The sequence below is a fragment of the Sceloporus occidentalis genome, unplaced genomic scaffold (assembly GCF_023333645.1).
Source record: "Sceloporus occidentalis isolate IW3139 unplaced genomic scaffold, rSceOcc1.0.p SCAF_7, whole genome shotgun sequence".
NCBI classification, from domain to species: Eukaryota; Metazoa; Chordata; class Lepidosauria; order Squamata; family Phrynosomatidae; genus Sceloporus; species Sceloporus occidentalis.
Window position 1 is genome coordinate 19,191,617 of NW_028316987.1, and position 21,103 is coordinate 19,212,719.

General features: G+C 43.1%; 1 gene segment (V, D, J or C); it reads left to right on the forward strand.

Moving 5' to 3' along the window:
• The first annotated feature begins 9,459 nt into the window (after nt 1-9,459).
• LOC149309351 (Ig kappa chain V region Mem5-like) overlaps nt 9,460-21,103 on the forward strand; it is a 35,838-nt gene continuing 24,194 nt past the window's right edge. Inside the window, 2 exon segments of the V gene segment in view lie at nt 9,460-9,529; nt 9,680-9,974. Of these exon segments, the coding sequence occupies nt 9,481-9,529; nt 9,680-9,974 (344 nt within the window).

Genomic DNA, 21,103 nt, shown 5'->3' on the forward strand with positions numbered 1-21,103 from the left:
TGAGATTGCTGAAATCTTAGAAATTGTAATTGAAAAGGACCATACCATGTCCTTATGATTGCAATGAGAGCTTTAAATTTCTGATTGTTTTGTGTCATAAAAGATCAATAATATAATTTATTTATAGTCTGCCTCTCCCTGAAGGATTGAGGCAGGTAACAATAATAAAATATCACAATGACATTAAAGATAATTCCCTGCCCCCCCCAAATAAAAAACACAACAAAACATCATAAAATACAGTTTACGAAAATCAACCTAAAATTAACCCTCATTAAAATGAGGCATTGTGGGATGAGTAAAGCAACCACAGTTATGAGACAATGGGAGAGCCAGTCTTTCAATCTGGGAATGCCTGCCAGAAGAGATCCATCTTAAAAGCCTTCTTGAAGGCATCAAGAGTTGAAATGTGACGGATCTCCTCTGGCAGGTTGTGAAGACACACCCAACTAAAGGTGGTGGCAGGTTTGGGTGTGCAACGCCGGTACCCTGGTGAGATCAAACTCTTTACCCAAAAAAGGCTCTGAAGCTGAATGTAAAGTTCAAAAGAAGGGAAAGTTTAATTTAAAGGACAAAAATAAAGAGTTTTTTCCTCCCCAGCTCTAGACAAAAGATACTTTACAGTTTCAGCAATCTTCAGGGTGTCATCTTTCTGGGTGTGATGTTGGTTTGCTCTCCTCTCTCAATGGAGCTGGTGCAGGGTCTTTCAGCTCCTAAATTCCTTTATTCACTTGGCTAAGTTACTTGGTAACTAAAATGGCTAACGTTCTGGGTAACTAAATTGGCTAACGTGTAAGAAATGCCCTTTCCGGCTGTCTGGGCCTGTTTGCCACCAAAAGACAGCTCTCTGCCTGCTCACAGCAAAGACTGCTCCAAAACTAAAAAGCTTCCAGCTACAACAGAGCATGCTGGGAAAGGGCAAACCAAACCTGGAAATAATGCAGGGGAATCCTACAGCTCCTCCCACAACTAATACAATGAATTTATCCTACACTAAACATACTATGGACTGAACCAACACGAAAGAAAATGCAGGGGAAGATTAAAACAGTCCTGGCAGGACATCACACTGGTCACTCCAAAATTTAGGAGCGGCTGATGAGAAGGTCCTCTGGGTAACTATAGCAAGCCTGGTCTTCTTTGGCTGTAATATGTTACTCCCAGAGGACCTCATGTGCGGAGTGGATTGTATGGGAGAAGATGCTTCCACAGGTAAGCTGGACCTAAGTCATGTAGGGCTTTAAAGGTGATTACCAACACCTTGTACAGTGCCTGGAAACTAATTGGCAGCCAGTGTAAAGATTTCAAAACTTGTGTTATGTGGCCGCCTCTATAGAGTTTCTGGCAACCAACCTGGCTGCCATATTTTGAATTACAGTGGGCCCTTCTTATACGCTGGGGTTTGGTTCCAAGATCCCCTGTGGATAACAAAATCTGTGGACACTCAAGTCCCATTAAATGTAATGCTGTAGCAAAATGGCGTCCCTTATAAAAAATGGAAAAATTTGAACATTTCCAAACCGTGGATGTTTGAATCCATGTAGAAAAATAAGTGTATAAGAAGGGCCGACTGTAATTGAGTTTCTAAGTTATAGAAGCCCAATTGAGAGGTTACCAGTGTTTGGGGTGTAGAAAGATGCACTGTGTCTACCATGACCACCTGCAGAGTTGAACCACGTCGACAGGACGCCAGGGAGAAGGAATCTGAAGAGATGTCTGCAAAGGTATTCAGGCCAAGAAGGAAAATATTTCTTCACCACTGCAAACGGCTTTGAGAAATAATGACAAGAGCATTTCAAGCTTTCACTCTACACGAGGGCTTTAATAAATAAGTTACTTTGCCAACCAAACAACCATAACAACAAAACAGAGAGGCAGTTACGCTAACACCAACTGTCATAACTGACTCTCTCAGAAGGACTGACAGCATCAACATTCCATAATGCAAGTGTCAACTGCCACTGGAACTGTAATAGATTTCGCTACAGCTCCATCTTGTGGTCACATACATGTCATTTCCTAACAACCAGAGCATATACCATTGTTTCTAAGTCTCCCAGCTCCAGGTAGGGTCCTAGTTGGTGTATCAGCCGAAGCTGATAACAAGCGCTCCTGACCGTCACATCTATCTGAACTGACAACTGGAGGGACAAATCCAGGAGCACTCCCAGACTGAATTGCAGTGGACCCTTCTTATCCACTGAGGTTTGGTTCCAAGATCTCCCATGGATAACAAAATCCATGGATGCTCAAGTCCCATTAAATATAATGATGTAGCAAAACAAGCGCTCCTGACCGTCGCATCTATCTGAGCTGACAATTGGAGGGACAAATCCAGGAGCACTCCCAGACTATGAACATAGTCCTTCAGGGGAAGTTTGACCCCATCCAGGATCAGTGAGCATATTTCCATACCTTTGTCTTATCTGGATTCAGTTTTAGTCTGACTGAATAGAAAGAACTGTGAGCATAAGGGTGACGGAATCAATGAGCAGATTTGATTTCCCAGCAGCCAATCTGGGTTTGGGCTGGCTGTGGGGGAGAGTCTGCCAGGGAAAGAGTAGATATAAAGGGGAGGAGTGAGTGACTTAGGGGGTTCAGTGGAGGGAATTCTGGCAGATGAATTAAGTCAGTTCTGTTCAGTGAAGAGCAATTGAGTGGGGAATTGCCTGCAACTGTTCTATTATTGTAACAATACCACCTTTGAAACTACAGCTCTACAGCTACATTCTTGCTAGATGTTATTCAATAAAATTAAGGTTTATTTGTTACAAAAGGAGATCCTAGCCCTTAGAGATTTAGGGAAAGTCTATAAAAGGTGGATACTGGGGAGGTGTCATTGATGCAGGGCGGTTTGATGTCTCTGGGATAAACGGTAACCTCAAGGCATAGACAGGAGGCCTCTTTTAACAATGGTAAATCCCAAGAAGGAATCTGTTGCAGTCCATTCTTCCTAGCTGCAGGCTTCCCATCCACGAATGGCCTCACCCCATTCTCAGTAGTGGCACATGTATGTGAACATGCCCAACACAGTTGCAAACATGTCATGCCACTATTGAGGAGAATGGGACTTGAGATCCCACGGAATTTGCCATTATGGGTTTTCATGACTGGACAAGGATTCAAACCCTGGTCTCCAGAGTCAGAGTCCAATGCTCAACCCACTACACCATGCTGGTTCTTCTGGTAAAAGTTACTTGTCCTCAAATCCCTTGGACTAGAAATACCTTCAAAAAGTGGAAATCCTTACACTATTTTGCCAGGTACCTGATTAAATGCTTCCAGAGTATTTACAAAATAGCTGTGTTTTTGTTGCAGCAAAACCAAAAATCTTGAAATACCAAATAGTTTAACAAATTTATTATAAACTTTTGAGGACTTCAGTTCATGTTGTGCAATTGTTGAGGTCATTGCTAGTCTACAAAAACTCATGCCAAAATAAGAATTGTTAATCTTTATGTTGCCTTGTGATGTTTTTCTCTGCTGAAGCAAACTAACATACAGCCGCCTCATGTTAAGTAAAGTGAGGCTGTGGGGCTGTTTCAAAATGAAATGATTGATACAGAATTTTGTGTAGCACCTTAGAGAGCTTCTGGTGTAGAAAACAACTGAAGATAGCAAGGGATATCTTACCTTGCTGGCTGAATGAACTACTTCTGCATGGCCTTCAATGAGCAGAATCTGGGTCACCCAACAGAACTATAATAGACGGGGATCTATGTATGGTCTTTACATGGGATGAAAGGAGCTGTACTGTCTGCATCCTTGCTTTTATAGCAGCAGTGGGAATCATGTAACTCTTATGTGGCCATTTTTACAGGCCCTGGACGCTTCCGAGATCTGCCCAGGTTTCCCATCACTAAAAGAGGTGAGTGGCAAATACAGAATTTCATCTTGAGAAGGTTTGTCTACTCCCTTACTTCTCCACTCTTGGGTTTAAATCCATTTTCTCCCATGCCTCACCCACTAGAACTATAATAAATATATCCATTGTGTGGTAACACCTCAGTTCTCTAGCCCTGTTCAAATGTTCACACAGGGTTTAAAAAACCACATTTGGACATGGGTGGCATGTAAGCCTCAAGCACAACACATTCCCCAGCAACCACCGTTCCATATTGAGCCTGAAGATCTGAAGAGGACAATTTAACTAAGTCTGGACACAGTTATGAAGTTACTGTGAGGAGAAACCCATCCTTATCAGTGTTCCCCAGCACACGAGAGCTTTGTAACTGCATTCAACTGAATGTGGTTACAATAAGTTACACAGCTTTCTGTGCACCATGCTGTAAGTTATACAACTGTTTAACTCTGCTTCAGTGGTCTTAACTTAAATCTAGGAATCGGGATGTTGAAGGACAGAGTTTCCTTACAACCCATGTCCCTGTTTTAGCCTAGTGAAAATGAGGTCTTGCTACCACATAAATGAGAGACATATGAGAAAAGGTGAAGTGAGGCAAATGCCAAAATAGCTTCCCTCTATGACATTTTTCTCTTCATTAACTGGTTTTTTTTCCTTTATGATTCCAAACGCCAGCTTCCATATTGGCTAAGCTAGTTAATACTCCAGTTGTACATACTGGGTTAAATGTATAAACATAGTACACTTATGGAGTGACTCTACTGAATATTGTTGTTACTTTTTAACGATCTCAGGCCTGTTACAGGCTGCCAAAATAAAGCTGCTTTGGGTCTCTTTGGAGGTATGCTATTTAAATGATGCATGGGTCCTAAGAGTCCGGAGGTCGCGCCAAAGCCACACTCCATTCCTAAGCACTGGAGGGCAGCTTTGGTGCAGCTTCCGGATTCTTAGGGTGCATGCATCATTTAAACAGCATACCTCCAAAGAGACCCGAAGCAGCTTTATTTTGGCAGTCTGTAACAGGCCCCAGAAAACAATGCCCTCTGAGAGTAGAAAATTCAAAAATTTGTTACTTTTAAAGTTTTACATTTGATCTGTAAAAGGTAGTACATGTTCTAGTGCTGTTGCTAGAACATGGCAGCTGTGGGAATATCCATAAGCATAACCGACACAAAGGTGAGGTGAGGATCTGCAATTAATGTGTGGCTACAATTCCAGACTTACATGGTTTAGACTAGAGAGACTGAATGGCTTGCTACCAGTTTTGCACAGCCTTAGAAGGGCTACCTGCCATGTCCTCTCAATATTCAGTGTGCTCAATACCTCCTGCATTCTGCATAGGGAAACTTCCCACTCCCAACCCCAACAAGTTTCTGTGGAGTGGCAAATAATGTGGGGAGGGAGCAGGGAGAGGTAGTAATCCTGCTAGTTGGATGTGTTTCCATATGTACTGCATTTCTAGACATGAACACACTGTGGCACTATTGTCTAAATTCTAACAAAAAGCTAACTTGAAGCTTTGCAGTCCAGTAAGATTGCCTTGCATGATTTGCTTTTCCTAGTTTTGTTTTTCCTGATAATTTCATCATTTGAACATTTAATAGAGCATATGTGTGCATTTATACATTTGTTTTAAGGTAGACAGTTCCCTGTGGGGCAAACTAATCTTGTAACCTTTAGGCATCCAATGCATCTCATTGCATACAACCCATACAGAAGTAGGTGAAAGTTTTCTTTAAAATACAAATGTATATCTTTTGCTAATTTGCTCATCAACTGCTATGTCAACAGATGCTGGGGGAAGTTTTCCTCAATTGCTATCTGTTTGTAAGGGAGCATGACTGAATAGTTATATGCATCTTGTAAACAGTGTGCATATGTTTCTGCATATGAAATCTGCCAACTATGATATTCATAACTGGTTGTTTTCTGGGACATCCTTCCAACACTCCCCCTGCCCCATCCTAGACACAATCCCAGCTACTTTTCCCAGCGCAAAGACCTGTTAACAGAGTGGCAGGGGATTGGATGACAGACCAAAATTGTATGATTACTTCTATATATATATAGGCTCAGATTCTCTGCTATTGCTTCATAGTTAATTATAAGTGTAGAAAATACTCCAAGCCTTGATCCTAGGGTGCCTTAGCCCAAACACGTTGTCTTTGGTGGCATGATGCTGCCTAAGACTGCTTCCCAAGTCTCGATTCTGTATTTGCTTCTGTCCCTTCTTCTTTGCTGTCTGAACCTTGGGTTTTGTTTGTTCTGGACCACTTGGGTATAAGATGACCTGAGCCCTAGAACCTGAGTGCTTGAAACTTGACCCTCATTTAGGCCTAGCAAGGCCTCAATTTTATTAACTTGCATTTCCCGCAGTGGGACAAATTTGATTCTCTTTCCCCTGTCTCGCAAACAGATGCCTATTTCCAAAGTCAACATGGTGTGTGTGTGTGTGTGTGTGTGTGTGTGTGTGTGTCTTCTTGATGCATGCTGTCTGTGTTGCTTGCTTGGGTGCTCCCATCCTGTCTCAGAGTCTCATCTCAATCTAAAAGCCGATCCTTTCTCTGCATTGCCGCCTCAATCTTTCAGGCTTATTGACAGCACCATTGCTCCCAAGGTGTTGAGTGGGTTCTCCCTCTGTTTTCCTCAAGCCACTGAGCTGTAAGGAGATCATTTGGATGAGCCTATTATTCTTACCACTCTGTTGTCTCAGCAATACATTCTTAACACCCATAATGAAAACCAGTTAATTCAACACTTCTAGCAGCTGACTAACTGACCATTCTGTCATTTCTACGTCTTTTACAGAGGGATGTGTGTGTGAGCTCCGGAATCATATTGCTCATTATTCACCTCCCTATAGTCAGCTAGTTAATACAGTGGGCTCTTGTATTAATTTATACTATATAGGCTATATAAGAGCCAGTGTGGCATACTGGTTTAAGTGTTGGAAGACAGTGTTGGAGGGTTCAATTCCCAGCTCAGCCACAAAGCCCACCGGGTGACCTTGGGCATGTCACATACTCTCAGCCTCAGGGGAAGACAATGGCAAACCACCTTTGCACAAATCATGCCAGGAAAACCCATGATAGGTTCAGGTTAGCGTCGCTATAAGTCGGAAATGACTTGAAGGCACATAACAACAACAGTAGCAGGCTAAATCCCTTATCAGGATGGGGGGCAGAGAACCCTCCTCACTTACTGCGGGGAAAAGAGTAATAATTTTATTAGCAACTGCTTGGCTGTTGTCCTTGCAAATGTTAGTGCCAAGTAGAACAAGCATGTCTTCCTTCTTATTGGATCAGAGCTTGATGGTTCAGAGAATAGCCCTGTGAGCATGACCATGGCACTCTTCCCACAGTGATACACCTCTGCACAAAAACCTATCTAGAAGGTTTCTTCAAGTCAGCCAGAAGGCATGGCTGTATTGGGACTAATAACTCTTTATTTCAGTATTATAAAAAAGAATTAGATTTACAAACTTACATTTGAACCAGTCACTATACCTGGGTTCTGGTTGTTGTTTTATTTTAATTGTCAGTACAACTCTAGGCCAGAGCAAGCTAATATGGGAGCCACAGCCTGGGTTGGAACCAACAACTTTGTGCCTGAGATAGTGGGACTAGTGTTGATGCTGATGATGAGCACAACACTATCAACAGACCAAAAGTAAGCACTGGTTTGGGGGCAGCATGGGAGTGTGGTGTTACGGTGCTAATTTGGTGCAGTGTTCACATGCTGCATGCCAAAAGGAGCGTGGAAAAGTGACACCATGGCAGCAAAACAATATAAAATTAGCATTAAAAGCATACAAAAAATTAAAATATAACTAAAACACATACAACATATAAAACATCCTGTTACACTTATTACGTTAAAAGGCACTTTTACGTTAAAATATACTTTTCTACCCGCTAACAGAGGGGAACAGACAGGGGATTCTAGATGCTTTACAAAAAGCCATCATTTGCTACTCGAACCAACTGCCTCACTATGTCTATCAGTACAGCTTTTTTGGAGCCCCAGGGAGAAAACAACAGGTCAGGCAGCTGAAAAACTGTTTGGAAGTCTACCAGGAATATGTGCCAGGTGAAGGCAAAAACTCACATTTTAAACACTTGGGCAGCTACACTCACTGTAAAACTTAAAAGGAAGTGATTGGCACATACAGAGCCAGAGAGACCTATAGAGATGCTTGACGAGATTAATTTGCTTTCCTGTATCTTCTCCTAGACGAATCTATACTATTTCATTCCACTAGATAGCAGTTTTGAATGTATACATGCCTCATATATAAATTTTCTATTTGTAATTGTAGAGCCAGAATGGTGTAGTGGCTTGAGCATTGGACTATGGACTTTATTACATGGAGGGAAGTCAGGGGATTCAAAAGGCACTATAAAGGGAAAGTTGCGCGGTCACAGCTAAGATTATCACACACATCATGATTAGAGAGGGCTTATCCCGGGAATAACCAGCAACAAATCATTCATGGGATTTCCCCATGAATGCTTTGTTGCTGGGTATTCCCTGGTTATTCCTGGGATAAATCCTCTCTAATCGCAACCTCATGACCAGGCAATGCGGGATTATCAATCAGCAGTTGAGTTGGTTGATGCCAGATCCTGACCCATGCTTTGGGCCAACCCCACCTGTTAGCTGTAGTTAATAAAGTTGTGGCCTTTCCCCTCCACATGTGGTCTCTGTGTGTTTTCTTGGTGTGTTGCCCTGCCCGCCCGCCTGCCTTTAATGTCCTGCAAGACATATTAGTGTGCCTTCAACAAATTCACAACTAATAAAGACCCTAAGGTGAACTTATCATGGGTTTTTCTTGGCAAAATCTGTTTGAGGGGGATTACCCTTGCCTTCCTCTGAGGCTGAGAGAGTGTGACTTGCCCCAGTTCACCAGTAGGCTTTCATGGATGAGCAAGGATTCAAACCCCTGGTCACCTGGAGTCCTAGTGAAACAATCAAACCATTACATCACATTGGTTCTAGAGAGTGCAGAGAGATTGAATGGTCTGGGTTGGAATAAGGAAAGGGAACATAAAGGAAAATACACAACTATGGGCCCATACAGACAGGCCAAAATAAAGCTGCTTCGGGTCACTTTGGAGGTATGCAGTTTAAATGATGCATACCTCCAAAGTGACCCAAAGCAGCTTTATTTTTTTTATTATTATCCGAAGAGGCCGGAAGCCGCACTAAAGCCATGCTCCAGTCCTAAGGACTGGAGTGCAGCTTTGGCACAGCTTCTGGCTTCGTAGGATGCATGCATAATTTAAACAACATACCTCCAAAGTGACCTGAAGCAGTTTTATTTTGGCCTGTCTGTATGGGCCCAATATTACCAAATATGATTCCTATGAGAGTCAGTTACCAAAAAACATGGTAACGGACTCTCTGTGGTTTAACTAAGTACATGTAAAGTTGCATTAAGTAAAAGGTGATACAGAGTTCTGGTGTACATCACAATGCAAATGATATCCTAGAAATGAGCACATCATTTCCCTACTTACTCCACCCAAGGGCCATTTCCTCCTTGTTCTGGTCCTTGATTATAAATCAACTGGTGGGCTTTTATTAACTGGCAATTTGGGAGATAGGTAACTAGCACAATGCAGTTCACAGTGCTCCTTTTCTTGTGTAGCTTTTTCTGGATTCAAGGTAAGGTGTAGCACTGCATCAAACTATGACCTGTCTGACATTTGTAAAAGACCAGCTGATGTTCTGAATTCTTCTTAAAGAATATTTTAATGGTAAATTGGTAATAAATATATAGTGACATGTATCTTTTTTTTCTTCTCCTCCACCTAGCTACACATGGGAATGTTGTGTTGACGCAATCCCCAGAATCACTATTCTCAGCCCTTGGAGATAGAGTTACAATTAAATGTCAGGCAAACACTGACATAGATGATGATATCAACTGGTACCAGCAGAAACCAGGCCAGTCCCCTAAACTCCTCTTCTATGAGGGAAATAACCGCTACTCTGGGGTTCCTACCCGATTTAGTATCAGTGGCTATGGACAAGATTTCTCCTTGATCATTGGTGATCTTGAAGCTGATGATGCTGCATACTATCACTGTCAGCAAAGTGATCGTACCCCTCTACACAGTGATACAGACCAATACGTAAACCCTTCCTCAGAGTGCTTTGTCTTCTTCATATTGGCCCCCTGTTAAGACAGGAAGAGAAAGCTGTCACTTCTCAGTTTTGTTACATGTTAATGAACCATAAAACACACTGAGCAATAATCTTTCAAGGCCCTGGCAGTGAATGAAGCTCAAAAACACGACTAGAGTTGATAGGCCTTTCAGCAATTCACAGGTGAGGCTGGTGAACTGTTCCAACATACAAAATTATTCTCAGCATTTACACCCCACCTTTTTCTCTAGAACAGGAACTCAAGGCTCCTTCCAAATTACCAATTAAAGCACAATATTACAGTTCAGTGGTGTCACCAGGGGTGTGTGGAGGTGCAGTTTGCACCGGGTAACACCACAGAAGAGGGGCAACACCCTGTTGGGCCCTCCCTCTATTTTGCCTCCCATGTGCTACCTCCCCCGCAAGGCGTCCCATATGAACATTCGGTGGTGGTGGTGGAGGCAGCAGCTCTCGGACAGCGGCTTCATCACCAGCCTGCCCAATGGTTACATGACTCGCCTCCTGTGGCTAGAGCCCCAGACCACCAACAGCAGCAGCAGCAGCAGCTTCCCCTGCTGGCCCTACCTGCCCTTTCTGCCTCCTCCTCTGCCTCAGGCTGGAGGCAGCTGGCAATGGCACCCCTCACAACCAGGTTGAGTCACCATCCCAGCAGCAGTAGCAGCAGTAGTTGATGGGCATGAGCTTCTTCAGCTTCCTCTTCAACGCCATGAAGCAGATAGTCTTGGAGGGCTTCATGAATGTGGGGCTAGAGGTGGCTTTTGCAGTGCTGGCCAAAAAGCTCAAGATGCTGGTAGTCATCAATGAGCCCCACATTGACTAGTAAGGCAGCTGGGCTCCCCATCCAAACATGCACGCTCTCTCTCTCTCTCTCTCTCTCTCACACACACACACACACACACACACTTAGGCCACCATCTCCCCCCATGCTACCCAGGGAGTCCAGGTGTGGGAATTTGCAGGATTTGGATTGACCAGGCCGTGGGGAGGGGGAAAAGTTTCCAAGGAGATAATACAGGACGAAAGTGGGAGAAGCACTGGTTCCATGTTCAGAGACTGGGGAATGCACCCACCACAAGCTCCCAAAGAGTGAGGAGGAAACGCTGGCTTGTTGGGCTGCTCCCTGTTGTGTGCCTTCAAGTCATTTCCAGCTTATGGTGACCCTAAGGAAAACCTATTTTCTTGGTAAGTTTTTTTGTTCAGAGTGGGTTTGCTATGGCCATCCCCTGAGACTGAGAGAGTGTGATATGTCCTAAAGAACTTCCAAATTTTCTTATGCTTTGGCAAAGGGGTGAGGGGGGGATCAGACTGGCCCATAGTTTGTCAAGCAACACTGTTGCCTACATACACCACCAGTATGCAGCATTGCACATGATGATCCATGGGCAGATTTTATGTGATTTTTTTCATGCTGCTCCAAGGGAGGCCGTATGCATTACCCCGGGAAGTCACATACCACACACATGCATGGGGTGACACCAAATGCAGAGATGCTCCTGGTACAGTTAAAGCATAACATTAAGGAGATTTTAAGACCTAGAAAAATGCCGGGGGTAAAAGGCATACCCCTGGCAAGGTTGCGCGATTGCACTGAAGATTTTCAGACACATCGTGCTTATCCAGAACTTCTCCCATGAAGATCTAGGGATGAGCCAGCAACAAACCATTCATGGAAAAGTCCCGAAAATGGTTTATTTCTGGAGCATTCCTGGATCTTCCCGGGATGAGTCCTGGATAAGCACGAAATCATCTGAAAGTCTTCAGTGCGATGGCGCAATTATTCCAGGAGTATTCCTTTTTCTTCCCTGATTTTCTCCCATCTGATAATCTCCTAAAATTGAAACTAAGGTCAACAATAGAATCTGAATATATGCAAAGCAAATTAATGGCCACACATGCAAGAATGTGCATTGAGCCGCTTTGGAAAGGTTTTGGCAGCTGTGATTGCTGGGAAAGGGAGAGGAACTGAATCATGCCCATTCACATCACGTTGTCCCTAAGAAGTGGAACTGCAGCTGAAGGGACCAATTTCATGAAGGGAGTCATGGAATAACATTGAGATTGAGAGCCTATTGATTGGTTTTGCCTATCAATTAAAAGGTGCACAACAATAACAAATGGAATTCAGGGTGGTAGTGGGACAGACACATTGTCCTATGATACATACCAGCCGAACATACTTTATTCCTTGTGAATTTCTGCTTTTCACCCTCATGTGAAATCCACAGTTTTCTGTGGCACCAGAGGCTCTCTGGCAGAGAAGGCTAAATTTCTCTAAAACCTCTAATCCTAGAGTTCCATAGCATTCAGCCATGGCAGTTCAAGCGCTATCAAACTGCATTAATGTTCTAGTGTAGATGCAGTGACATAGAAGACGTTATGAGGCAGAGAGGAGACATGCAGAGGAATTGTGCACAAGGAACTCTACTGGGAAACAGCAGAGCCTAGAAATGTGCATTCTGAAATGGCTCTTTATTGCCCAACACATGTGCTGGTGTGGAGTGAAATACAGACAAGTGATTTGAGCAACACAAAGAACTGCCTACTATGCTACACTTCAATTTCCCAGGTAATTTCTGACATGTAATTTATATTTGTGTTTCAAAAGATAGGAAAAGTCATGATGTGGAAAACTGGAGCCAGAACTATTTGAATCTAATATTTTCTTTCTCAAAACATTAAATAATTGTGTCACTGAGTAGATCTGATCTTGTGGTGCTGGTGAGAAACTGTTCTTTTTGGCTGATCGCTCTAATATGAGGTCCCTCCTAATACCTCCTCAGCTTGAAGGCATCACCAGGTGTTTCATGGGTCTTTCATGCAGCACAAAACTCCTATAGGGAGAGACAATGATTTTGTTTCCGCTACTTCAAGATTTGCATAGATTTCCATCCCTGAGGCTTAATAACTCCCCATTTTGATCCTCAGCCCTGAAGAAAGAAGGCATCTGTTTCATATTTTCTTTTCAGAGGAAATAATTGAATGAGCAGCATTATCATCATGTTACAAATCTATTTGGTTTGGCTTGCCTTGGCTATCATTGAAGGTACGTTCAGGGGCATGCTGTTTCTTCTGAGACCCAGCAAATGTTAAGGTTTGACCAATGTGCTTCCTTTCTCTCCTTCTAGAGTCCAGTGGGCAGATTGCAGTCACTCAGACACCAGCCTTTTTACGGGCAAATCCTGGGGACACAATCAAAATTCAGTGCACATCTTCTTCTTCAGTTGAGGATTATATGAACTTCTATCAGATGAAACCAGGAGAAAAACCCAAGCTGCTGCTTTATAGAGCTTCAATCCGTTTTGAGCAGACCCCCGATCGCTTCACTGGCAGAGGCAGTGGCACTGGCTTCACATTCAATATCAATGGTGTCCATCCTGAGGATGAAGCGGAGTATTACTGTGGCCAAGGCTGGAGCACACCTTTACACAGTGATACATCTCAGCACAAAAACCTAGTTAGTGATATAAGACAGGATGTATTGTGGAAGATTTCTCTTCCTGTATTTGAACAGAGTGCAGATGGCTAGAGGCAGAGCAAACAACACCTAGTTTGCAACTATCTATTCCTTAGTACACCTTCCAAGCACACCTAAGAAATGCTGATAATTAACTAAAGAGCTAGTATCTTGTCTTGTTGAGAAGAGGTGGGTGCTGCCCCACTTGGTCCTATGCTACAAGGACCAAGAGCACAACAAGAGGTTGAAAGCACATTACTTAGGCAAGAAAGTGTGTCGAAAGTGTATTTGGGTTTCAGACAGATGAGGGCAAATCCCCTTGCTAGCTTGGAAATAACTTTTTTGTGCATGCTCAAAACTGTCATTTCCACAAGTGCATAGACACACATGCTCCAGAGAGGGAAGGGAAACCGAGGAAGAAAATCCTCTTTGCCCCAGAAGCTGTTTCAGAGGAAGGCAGGTTGAGGTTTCCCTTTGCAAACTCCCATAAAAACCACACACAAACACACACGAGAGAAAGAGGATGGGGCTGGTACATAAACTTGCCTGATTTCAGTGTGGGGTAAACCTCCCAGATGCCCCCTTTTCTAGAGTATATCCTCCATTTCTCCCTCCTGTACAGGAAGAATTCCCAAACATCCTTTTTCTCTGCCTTCTCCCACCAGATGTTCCTTTAATGATAGGCTTCAAGAGGAGGAGAGCAGCTGCGCGAGGGGAAAAGGTGTGTATCCCTTTAAGAACAAGGCTCTCTCCCTCTTGCTGGCACAGCAAGGAACCCTGGGAAATCTGGGAACAGGGAGCATCCTGGACTTGGTTTTCAGGTGGCTGCTATTACATGAAGATACTGAATTTGTGAATGAACTGGACATGGAAACACAAAAATACTTATTTCCGGGTTCACCACTTTCTTTTCTGGATTCTCACCCGTTTGCACGTGGCATCATGTGAAAAGCAATTGTAAAATTGTCCCTAATGCCCTGGATGACCCTCCATTGGGACCAGTTTAACCTTTCAATTTTCCCCATGTGAAAAAGTCAATAGTCCAGCATTGAAATAGTCCAGGCTAGTGTAAGGTTTACTCTAAGGGAAGGTCCAGAGGATTGTATCTTATCTCTTCCTCTTAAATTTTAATTTTAATCTTAAATTCTGAACCTCAAGATAAACTGGGTTCTATCCACCCCCCAAAACCATACATTGTCACCCATACGGATTATAATGAGTGACAGCAAGAATAGGTAGAAAAGTAGATTTGGCGCTTTACGCTCCATAGCTACAGTAGATGAGTAATGCAACCCTGTAACAATATAATAGCTTCCAATACTTATTGCTATAAGTGTGATAGAAAACAACAAGTAGTAACTCTAATATGAACCATTTTGGGTGGTTCTTCATACAACATTCAACTGAAAAATGTCCCTTGATAAATTCCATACAATATTTAAGTTGGGGATTAGATAGAGAGTGGATATGGAGAAGCACAGAAGAAAAGATATTTTGCTGGAAAAGAGCTGAGCTTAGAAAAGTAGAATCTGAGACAGTGTGGTTTATTGCCCAAGAAATCTGCTGATCTGGAATGAATGATGGTATTTTTTATTAGCAACACAAAAAAACTGCCTGCTCAAGGAGACGTCAATGTCCTATACAATTCCTGGCACGTAATTTATATTTGTTTTCAGATCATAGGAACAGTCATTCTATGGAAAGCTGGAGCCAGAACTATCTTTATATAATATTTTCTTTCTGAAAGCATTAAATAATTGTGTCACTGAGCAGCTCAGATCTTGTGGTGGTGAGAAATAGTTCTCCTTGGCTTGGGCGATTGCACTATGAGGTTCCTCCTGATACTTCCTCAGCTTGAAATACTCACCCAGGTGCTTCTGGGGTCTTTCAAACAGCACAAAACTCCTGTGTTGAGAGACAGTTATCTTGTTCCCACCACGTAAAGATTTGCATAGATTTCCATACTTGAGACTTAATAACTCCCCATTTTGATCCTCAGCCTGATGAAGGCAGGAGCCCTGTTAATATTTTCTGGCAAGCCAGAGAGATCATTGAATTGTCATCATGCTACAAATCTATTTCATTTGGCTCGCCTTGAGTGTCTTTGAAGGTAGGTTTAGGGGGATTATGTTTCCTCAGAATCCCAGCAGATGTTAAAGTTTGATCCATGTTCTTACTTTCTTTCCTTCTAGAATCCAGTGGACAGTATGCCATCACTCAGACCCCAGCCTCTTTACAGAAAAATCCTGGGGACACAGCCACCATTCAGTGCAACGTTTCCTCTTCAGCGGTTCCTTTTATGAACTTCTATCAGATGATACCAGGAGAAAAACCCAAGCTGCTGCTTTATGGAACTTCAAACCGTTTTGAGCAGACCCCCGATCGCTTCACTGGCAGAGGCAGTGGCAGTGGCTTCACATTCACTATCAATGGTGTCCATCCTGAGGATGAAGCGGAGTATTACTGTGGCCAAAGCTGGAGCACACCTTTACACAGTGATACATTTCAGCACAAAAACCTAGTTAGTGATATAAGACAGGATGTATTGTGGAAGATTTCTCTTCCTGTATTTGAACAGAGTGCAGATGGCTAGAGGCAGAGCAAACAACACCTAGTTTGCAACTATCTATTCCTTAGTACACCTTCCAAGCACACCTAAGAAATGCTGATAATTAACTAAAGAGCTAGTATCTTGTCTTGTTGAGAAGAGGTGGGTGCTGCCCCACTTGGTCCTATGCTACAAGGACCAAGAGCACAACAAGAGGTTAAAAGCACATTACTTAGGCAAGAAAGTGTGTCGAAAGTGTATTTGGGTTTCAGACAGATGAGGGCAAATCCCCTTGCTAGCTTGGAAATAACTTTTTTGTGCATGCTCAAAACTGTCATTTCCACAAGTGCATAGACACACATGCTCCAGAGAGGGAAGGGAAACCAAGGAAGAAAATCCTCTTTGCCCCAGAAGCTGTTTCAGAGGAAGGCAGGTTGAGGTTTCCCTTTGCAAACTCCCATAAAAACCACACACAAACACCCACAAACACACACACGAGAGAAAGAGGATGGGGCTGGTACATAAACTTGCCCGATTTCAGTGTGGGGTAAACCTCCCAGATGCCCCCCTTTTCTAGGGTATATCCACCATTTCTCCCTCCTGTATCGGAAGAATTCCCAAACGTCCTTTCTTTCTCCCTTCTCCCTCCAGATGTTCCCTTAATGATCGGCTTCAAGAGGAGGAGAGCAGCTGCGCGAGGGGAAAAGGTGTGTATCCCTTTAAGAACAAGGCTTTCTCACTCTTGCTGGCACAGCAAGGAACCCTGGGAAATCTGGGAACAGGGAGCATCCAGGACTTGACTTTCAGATGGCTGCTATTACATGAAGATAGCGAATTCGTGAATGAACTGGACATGGAAACACAAAAATACTTATTTCCGGATTCACCAATTTCTTTTCTGGGTTCTCACCAGTTTCCACGTGGCATCATGTGAAAATCAATTGCAAAATTGTCCTTAATGCCCTGGATGACCCTACATTGGGACCAGTTTAACCTTTCATTTTCCCCGTGTGAAAAAGTCAATAGTCCAATATTCAAATCCCTACACCAGGCTGGTATACGGTTTACTCTAAGGCATGAGTTCCCAACCTTCCTAATGCCGCGACCCTTTAATACAATTCCTCATGTTGTGGTGACCCAAACCCATGAAATTATTTTCATTGCTACTTCATAACTGTAATTAAATAGGTGTTTTCCAATGGCCTTAGGCGACCCCCATGAAAGGGTCATTTGACTCCCAAAGGGGTCCCGACCCACAGGTTGGGAACCACTGCTCTAAGCAAAGGTTCAGAGGATTGTATCTTATCTCTTCCTCTTAAATTTTAATTTTAATCTTAAATTTTGAACCTCAAGATAAACTGGGTTCTATCCACCCCCCAAAACCATACATTGTTACCCATAGAGATTATAATGAGTGACAGCAAGAATAGGTAGCAAAGTAGATTTGGCGCTTTACGCTCCATAGCCACAGTAGATGAGTAATGCAACCCTGTAACAATATAATAGCTTCCAATACTTATTGCTATAAGTGTGATAGAAAACAACAAGCAATAACTCTAATATGAACCATTTTTTGGGGGGGGTTCTTCATACAACATACAACTGAAAAATGTCCCTTGATAAATTCCATACAATATTTAAGTTGGGGATCAGGTAGAGAGTGGATATGGAGAAGCACAGAACAAAAGCTATTTTACTGGAAAAGAGCTGAGCTTAGAAAAGTAGAATCTGGGACAGTGTGGTTTATTGCCCAAGAAATATGCTGATCTGGAATGAATGAAGGTATTTTTTATTAGCAACACAAAAAACTGCCTGCCCAAGTAGACCTCAATTTCCTATACAATTCCTGGCACGTAATTTATATTTGTTTTCAGATCATAGGAACAGTCATTCTATGGAAAGCTGGAGCCAGAACTATCTTTATATAATATTTTCTTTCTGAAAGCATTAAATAATTGTGTCATTGAGCATCTCAGATCTTGTGGTGATGAGAAATAGTTCTCCTTGGCCGATTGCTCTATGAGGTTCCTCCTGATACTTCCTCAGCTTGAAATACTCACCCAGGTGCTTCTGGGGTCTTTCAAACAGCACAAAACTCCTGTGTTGAGAGACAGTTATCTTGTTCCCACCACGTAAAGATTTGCATAGATTTCCATACTTGAGACTTAATAACTCTCCATTTTGATCCTCAGACTGATGAAGGCAGTGCCCTGTTAATATTTTCTGGAAAGCCAGAGAGATCATTGAATTATCATCATGCTACAAATCTATTTCATTTGGCTCGCCTTGAGTGTCTTTGAAGGTAGGTTTAGGGGGATTATGTTTCCTCAGAATCCCAGCAGATGTTAAAGTTTGATCCATGTTCTTACTTTCTTTCCTTCTAGAATCCAGTGGACAGTATGCCATCACTCAGACCCCAGCCTCTTTACAGAAAAATCCTGGGGACACAGCCACCATTCAGTGCAAAGTTTCCTCTTCAGTGGTTCCTTTTATGAACTTCTATCAGATGATACCAGGAGAAAAACCCAAGCTGCTGCTTTATGGAGCTTCAAACCGTTTTGAGCAGACCCCCGATCGCTTCACTGGCAGTGGCATTGGCACTGACTTCACATTCACTATCAATGGTGTCCTTCCTGAGGATGAAGGGGTGTATCACTGTGGCCAAAGCTTGAGCACACCTTTACACAGTGATACATCTCAGCACAAAAACCTAGTTAGTGATATAAGACAGGATGTATTTGAACAGAGTGCAGATCTCTAGAGGCAGAGGAAACAACATCTAGTTTGCAACTATCTATTCCTTAGTACACCTTCCAAGCATACGTAAGAAGTGCTAACAATTAACTAAAGTAAGAGCTAGTATCTTATCTTGTTGAGAAGAGATGGGTGCTGCCCCACTTGGTCCTATGCCACAAGGACCAAGAGCACACCAAGGGGTTAAAAGAACATTACTTAGGGAAAAGGTGGGTTGGAAGTGTATTTGGGTTTCAGACAGATGAGGACAAATCCCCTTGCTAGCTTGGAAATAACATTTTGGTGCTTACTACGGACTTTTTCACACGGGGAAAATTGGAAGGTTAAAGTAGGGCCAATTCAGGGTCATCCAGGGTATTAGAGACAAGTTCGCAGTTGCTTTCCATATGATGTTGCAAGCAATCAGGACAGAATCCAGGGAGAAAGTGAGGTGAATCAGGAAATGAGCAAATTTGCAAAACTACCATATTTGCATGTCCATTTTGCTTGCCAATTCACTCCCTTCACGTAATGGCAGCCACCTGAAAAGCAAGCCTCCAGATGACTCCTGCTCTCAGATTTCCCAGTCTCTTGTCGCAGGGAGAATGCTTTATTCTTAATGGGATGCACACACATTTCCTTCGCCCGGCTGCTCTCCTCCAAAATCCAAATGGTCTTTTCCTCTCCTGTCACCTCTAAACGGCCCTGGATCAAAGTCACTTTTTCCCCATGAGGCAGCAAAGTCCCTCCATGTTCCTGCTCCTGATGCTATTTTCTGGAACTGCACTGGACCCTCCGCTATGTGCCTCTTAGATAGGCATGGCAGACCCCTTCCCATGCCAAGTGTGTGTGCGCGCACGCGCACAGACACACTAATGTTTTGACTTGTATCACATCTATGACAGCCTTCTCTGGTGGTACCAGGATAGACTGAGAGAGTTAACTGTTGTTATTGAACCCTGCTCCTTTCCCAACATGACATTGGTTGTGATTCATTATTGCTCCCCAAAAAGGCCAGGCCTCCACTTTTCGTGTCCAGATCCAAATAAGCCGTATTTCTAAAGATGAGGAGATCAGCAGTGCTAAATTCCTGGTGTAACTAGTTCATAAAACCATTTGGTGGGAAAGGGACGTGGAGAATGGGAGCAGAGCACAGTACTAGCTGTCCATGTACACATGCACAACCAAATGAAGCTGCAAGTAATTATGCTGACATTTCCAGAAGTGTACCCACAGAATCTTGAATCATAGAGCTGACACATTTCAAGAGTGCAATGTGCACTCCTGTCCCTTCTTTTTGCCTCCCTGCCCCATATTACGGCTTTTTATTTTCATAGACCTCAGTTTTCCATGTATTACCTAGCATAAAATTTATATTTGTGTCTCATAAGACAGGATATTTCATTATGTGGAAAACTGGAGCTAAAAAGTGTCTTAATAAAATATTTTCTTTCTGAAATCATTAAATAATTATGTAACGGAGCAGCTCAGATGTCGTGGTGAGAAATTGTTCTCCTTGGCTGATCGCTCTGTGAGGTCTCTCCTGCTAGTTCTTCAGCTTAAAACCTTCCCCAGCTGTTTCTGGGATCTTTCAAGCAGCACTTAAAGATTTGCATAGCTTTCCATACGTGACACTTAATAACTCCCCACTGTCATCCTCATCCTGATGAAGGCAGGGACCCTTTAAAGATTTTCGGGGAAGAGAGAGATCATTGAATTACCATCATGCTGCAAATCTTTTTCATTTGTCTGGCCTTGAGTATCTTTGAAGGTAGGTTTAGGGGGATTCCGCTTCCTCAGAGTCCCAACAGATGTTGAAGTATGATCAATGTTCTTTTTTTCTTTCCTTCTAGAGTCCAGTGGGCAGACTGTAGTCACTCAGACCCCAGCCTCTTTACAGAAAAATCCTGGAGACACAGCCACCTTTCAGTGCAAAGCTTCCTCTTCAGTGGGTCCTTTTATGAACTTCTATCAGATGATACCAGGAGAAAAACCCAAGCTGCTGATTTATCATGCTACCAACCGTTTTGAGCAGACCCCCGATCGCTTCAGTGGCCGCGGGAGTGGCACTGACTTCACATTCACTATCAATGGTGTCCGTCCTGAGGATCAAGGGGTGTATCACTGTGGCCAAAGCGGGAGCATACCTTTACACAGTGATACACTTCAGTACAAAAACCAGATCTAAAACAGCTGTTATTTTCTTCTTGGCAGTGCAGCCTCCTTGCTTCCTTAATATGCAGGGTGAAAGGGATCCTAGGAGAGGCATTGTAACTCTATGATTTCTCCACAGGCCAGCCAACAGGAAAGAAGGACGGGCACCCATGTTAAAGGG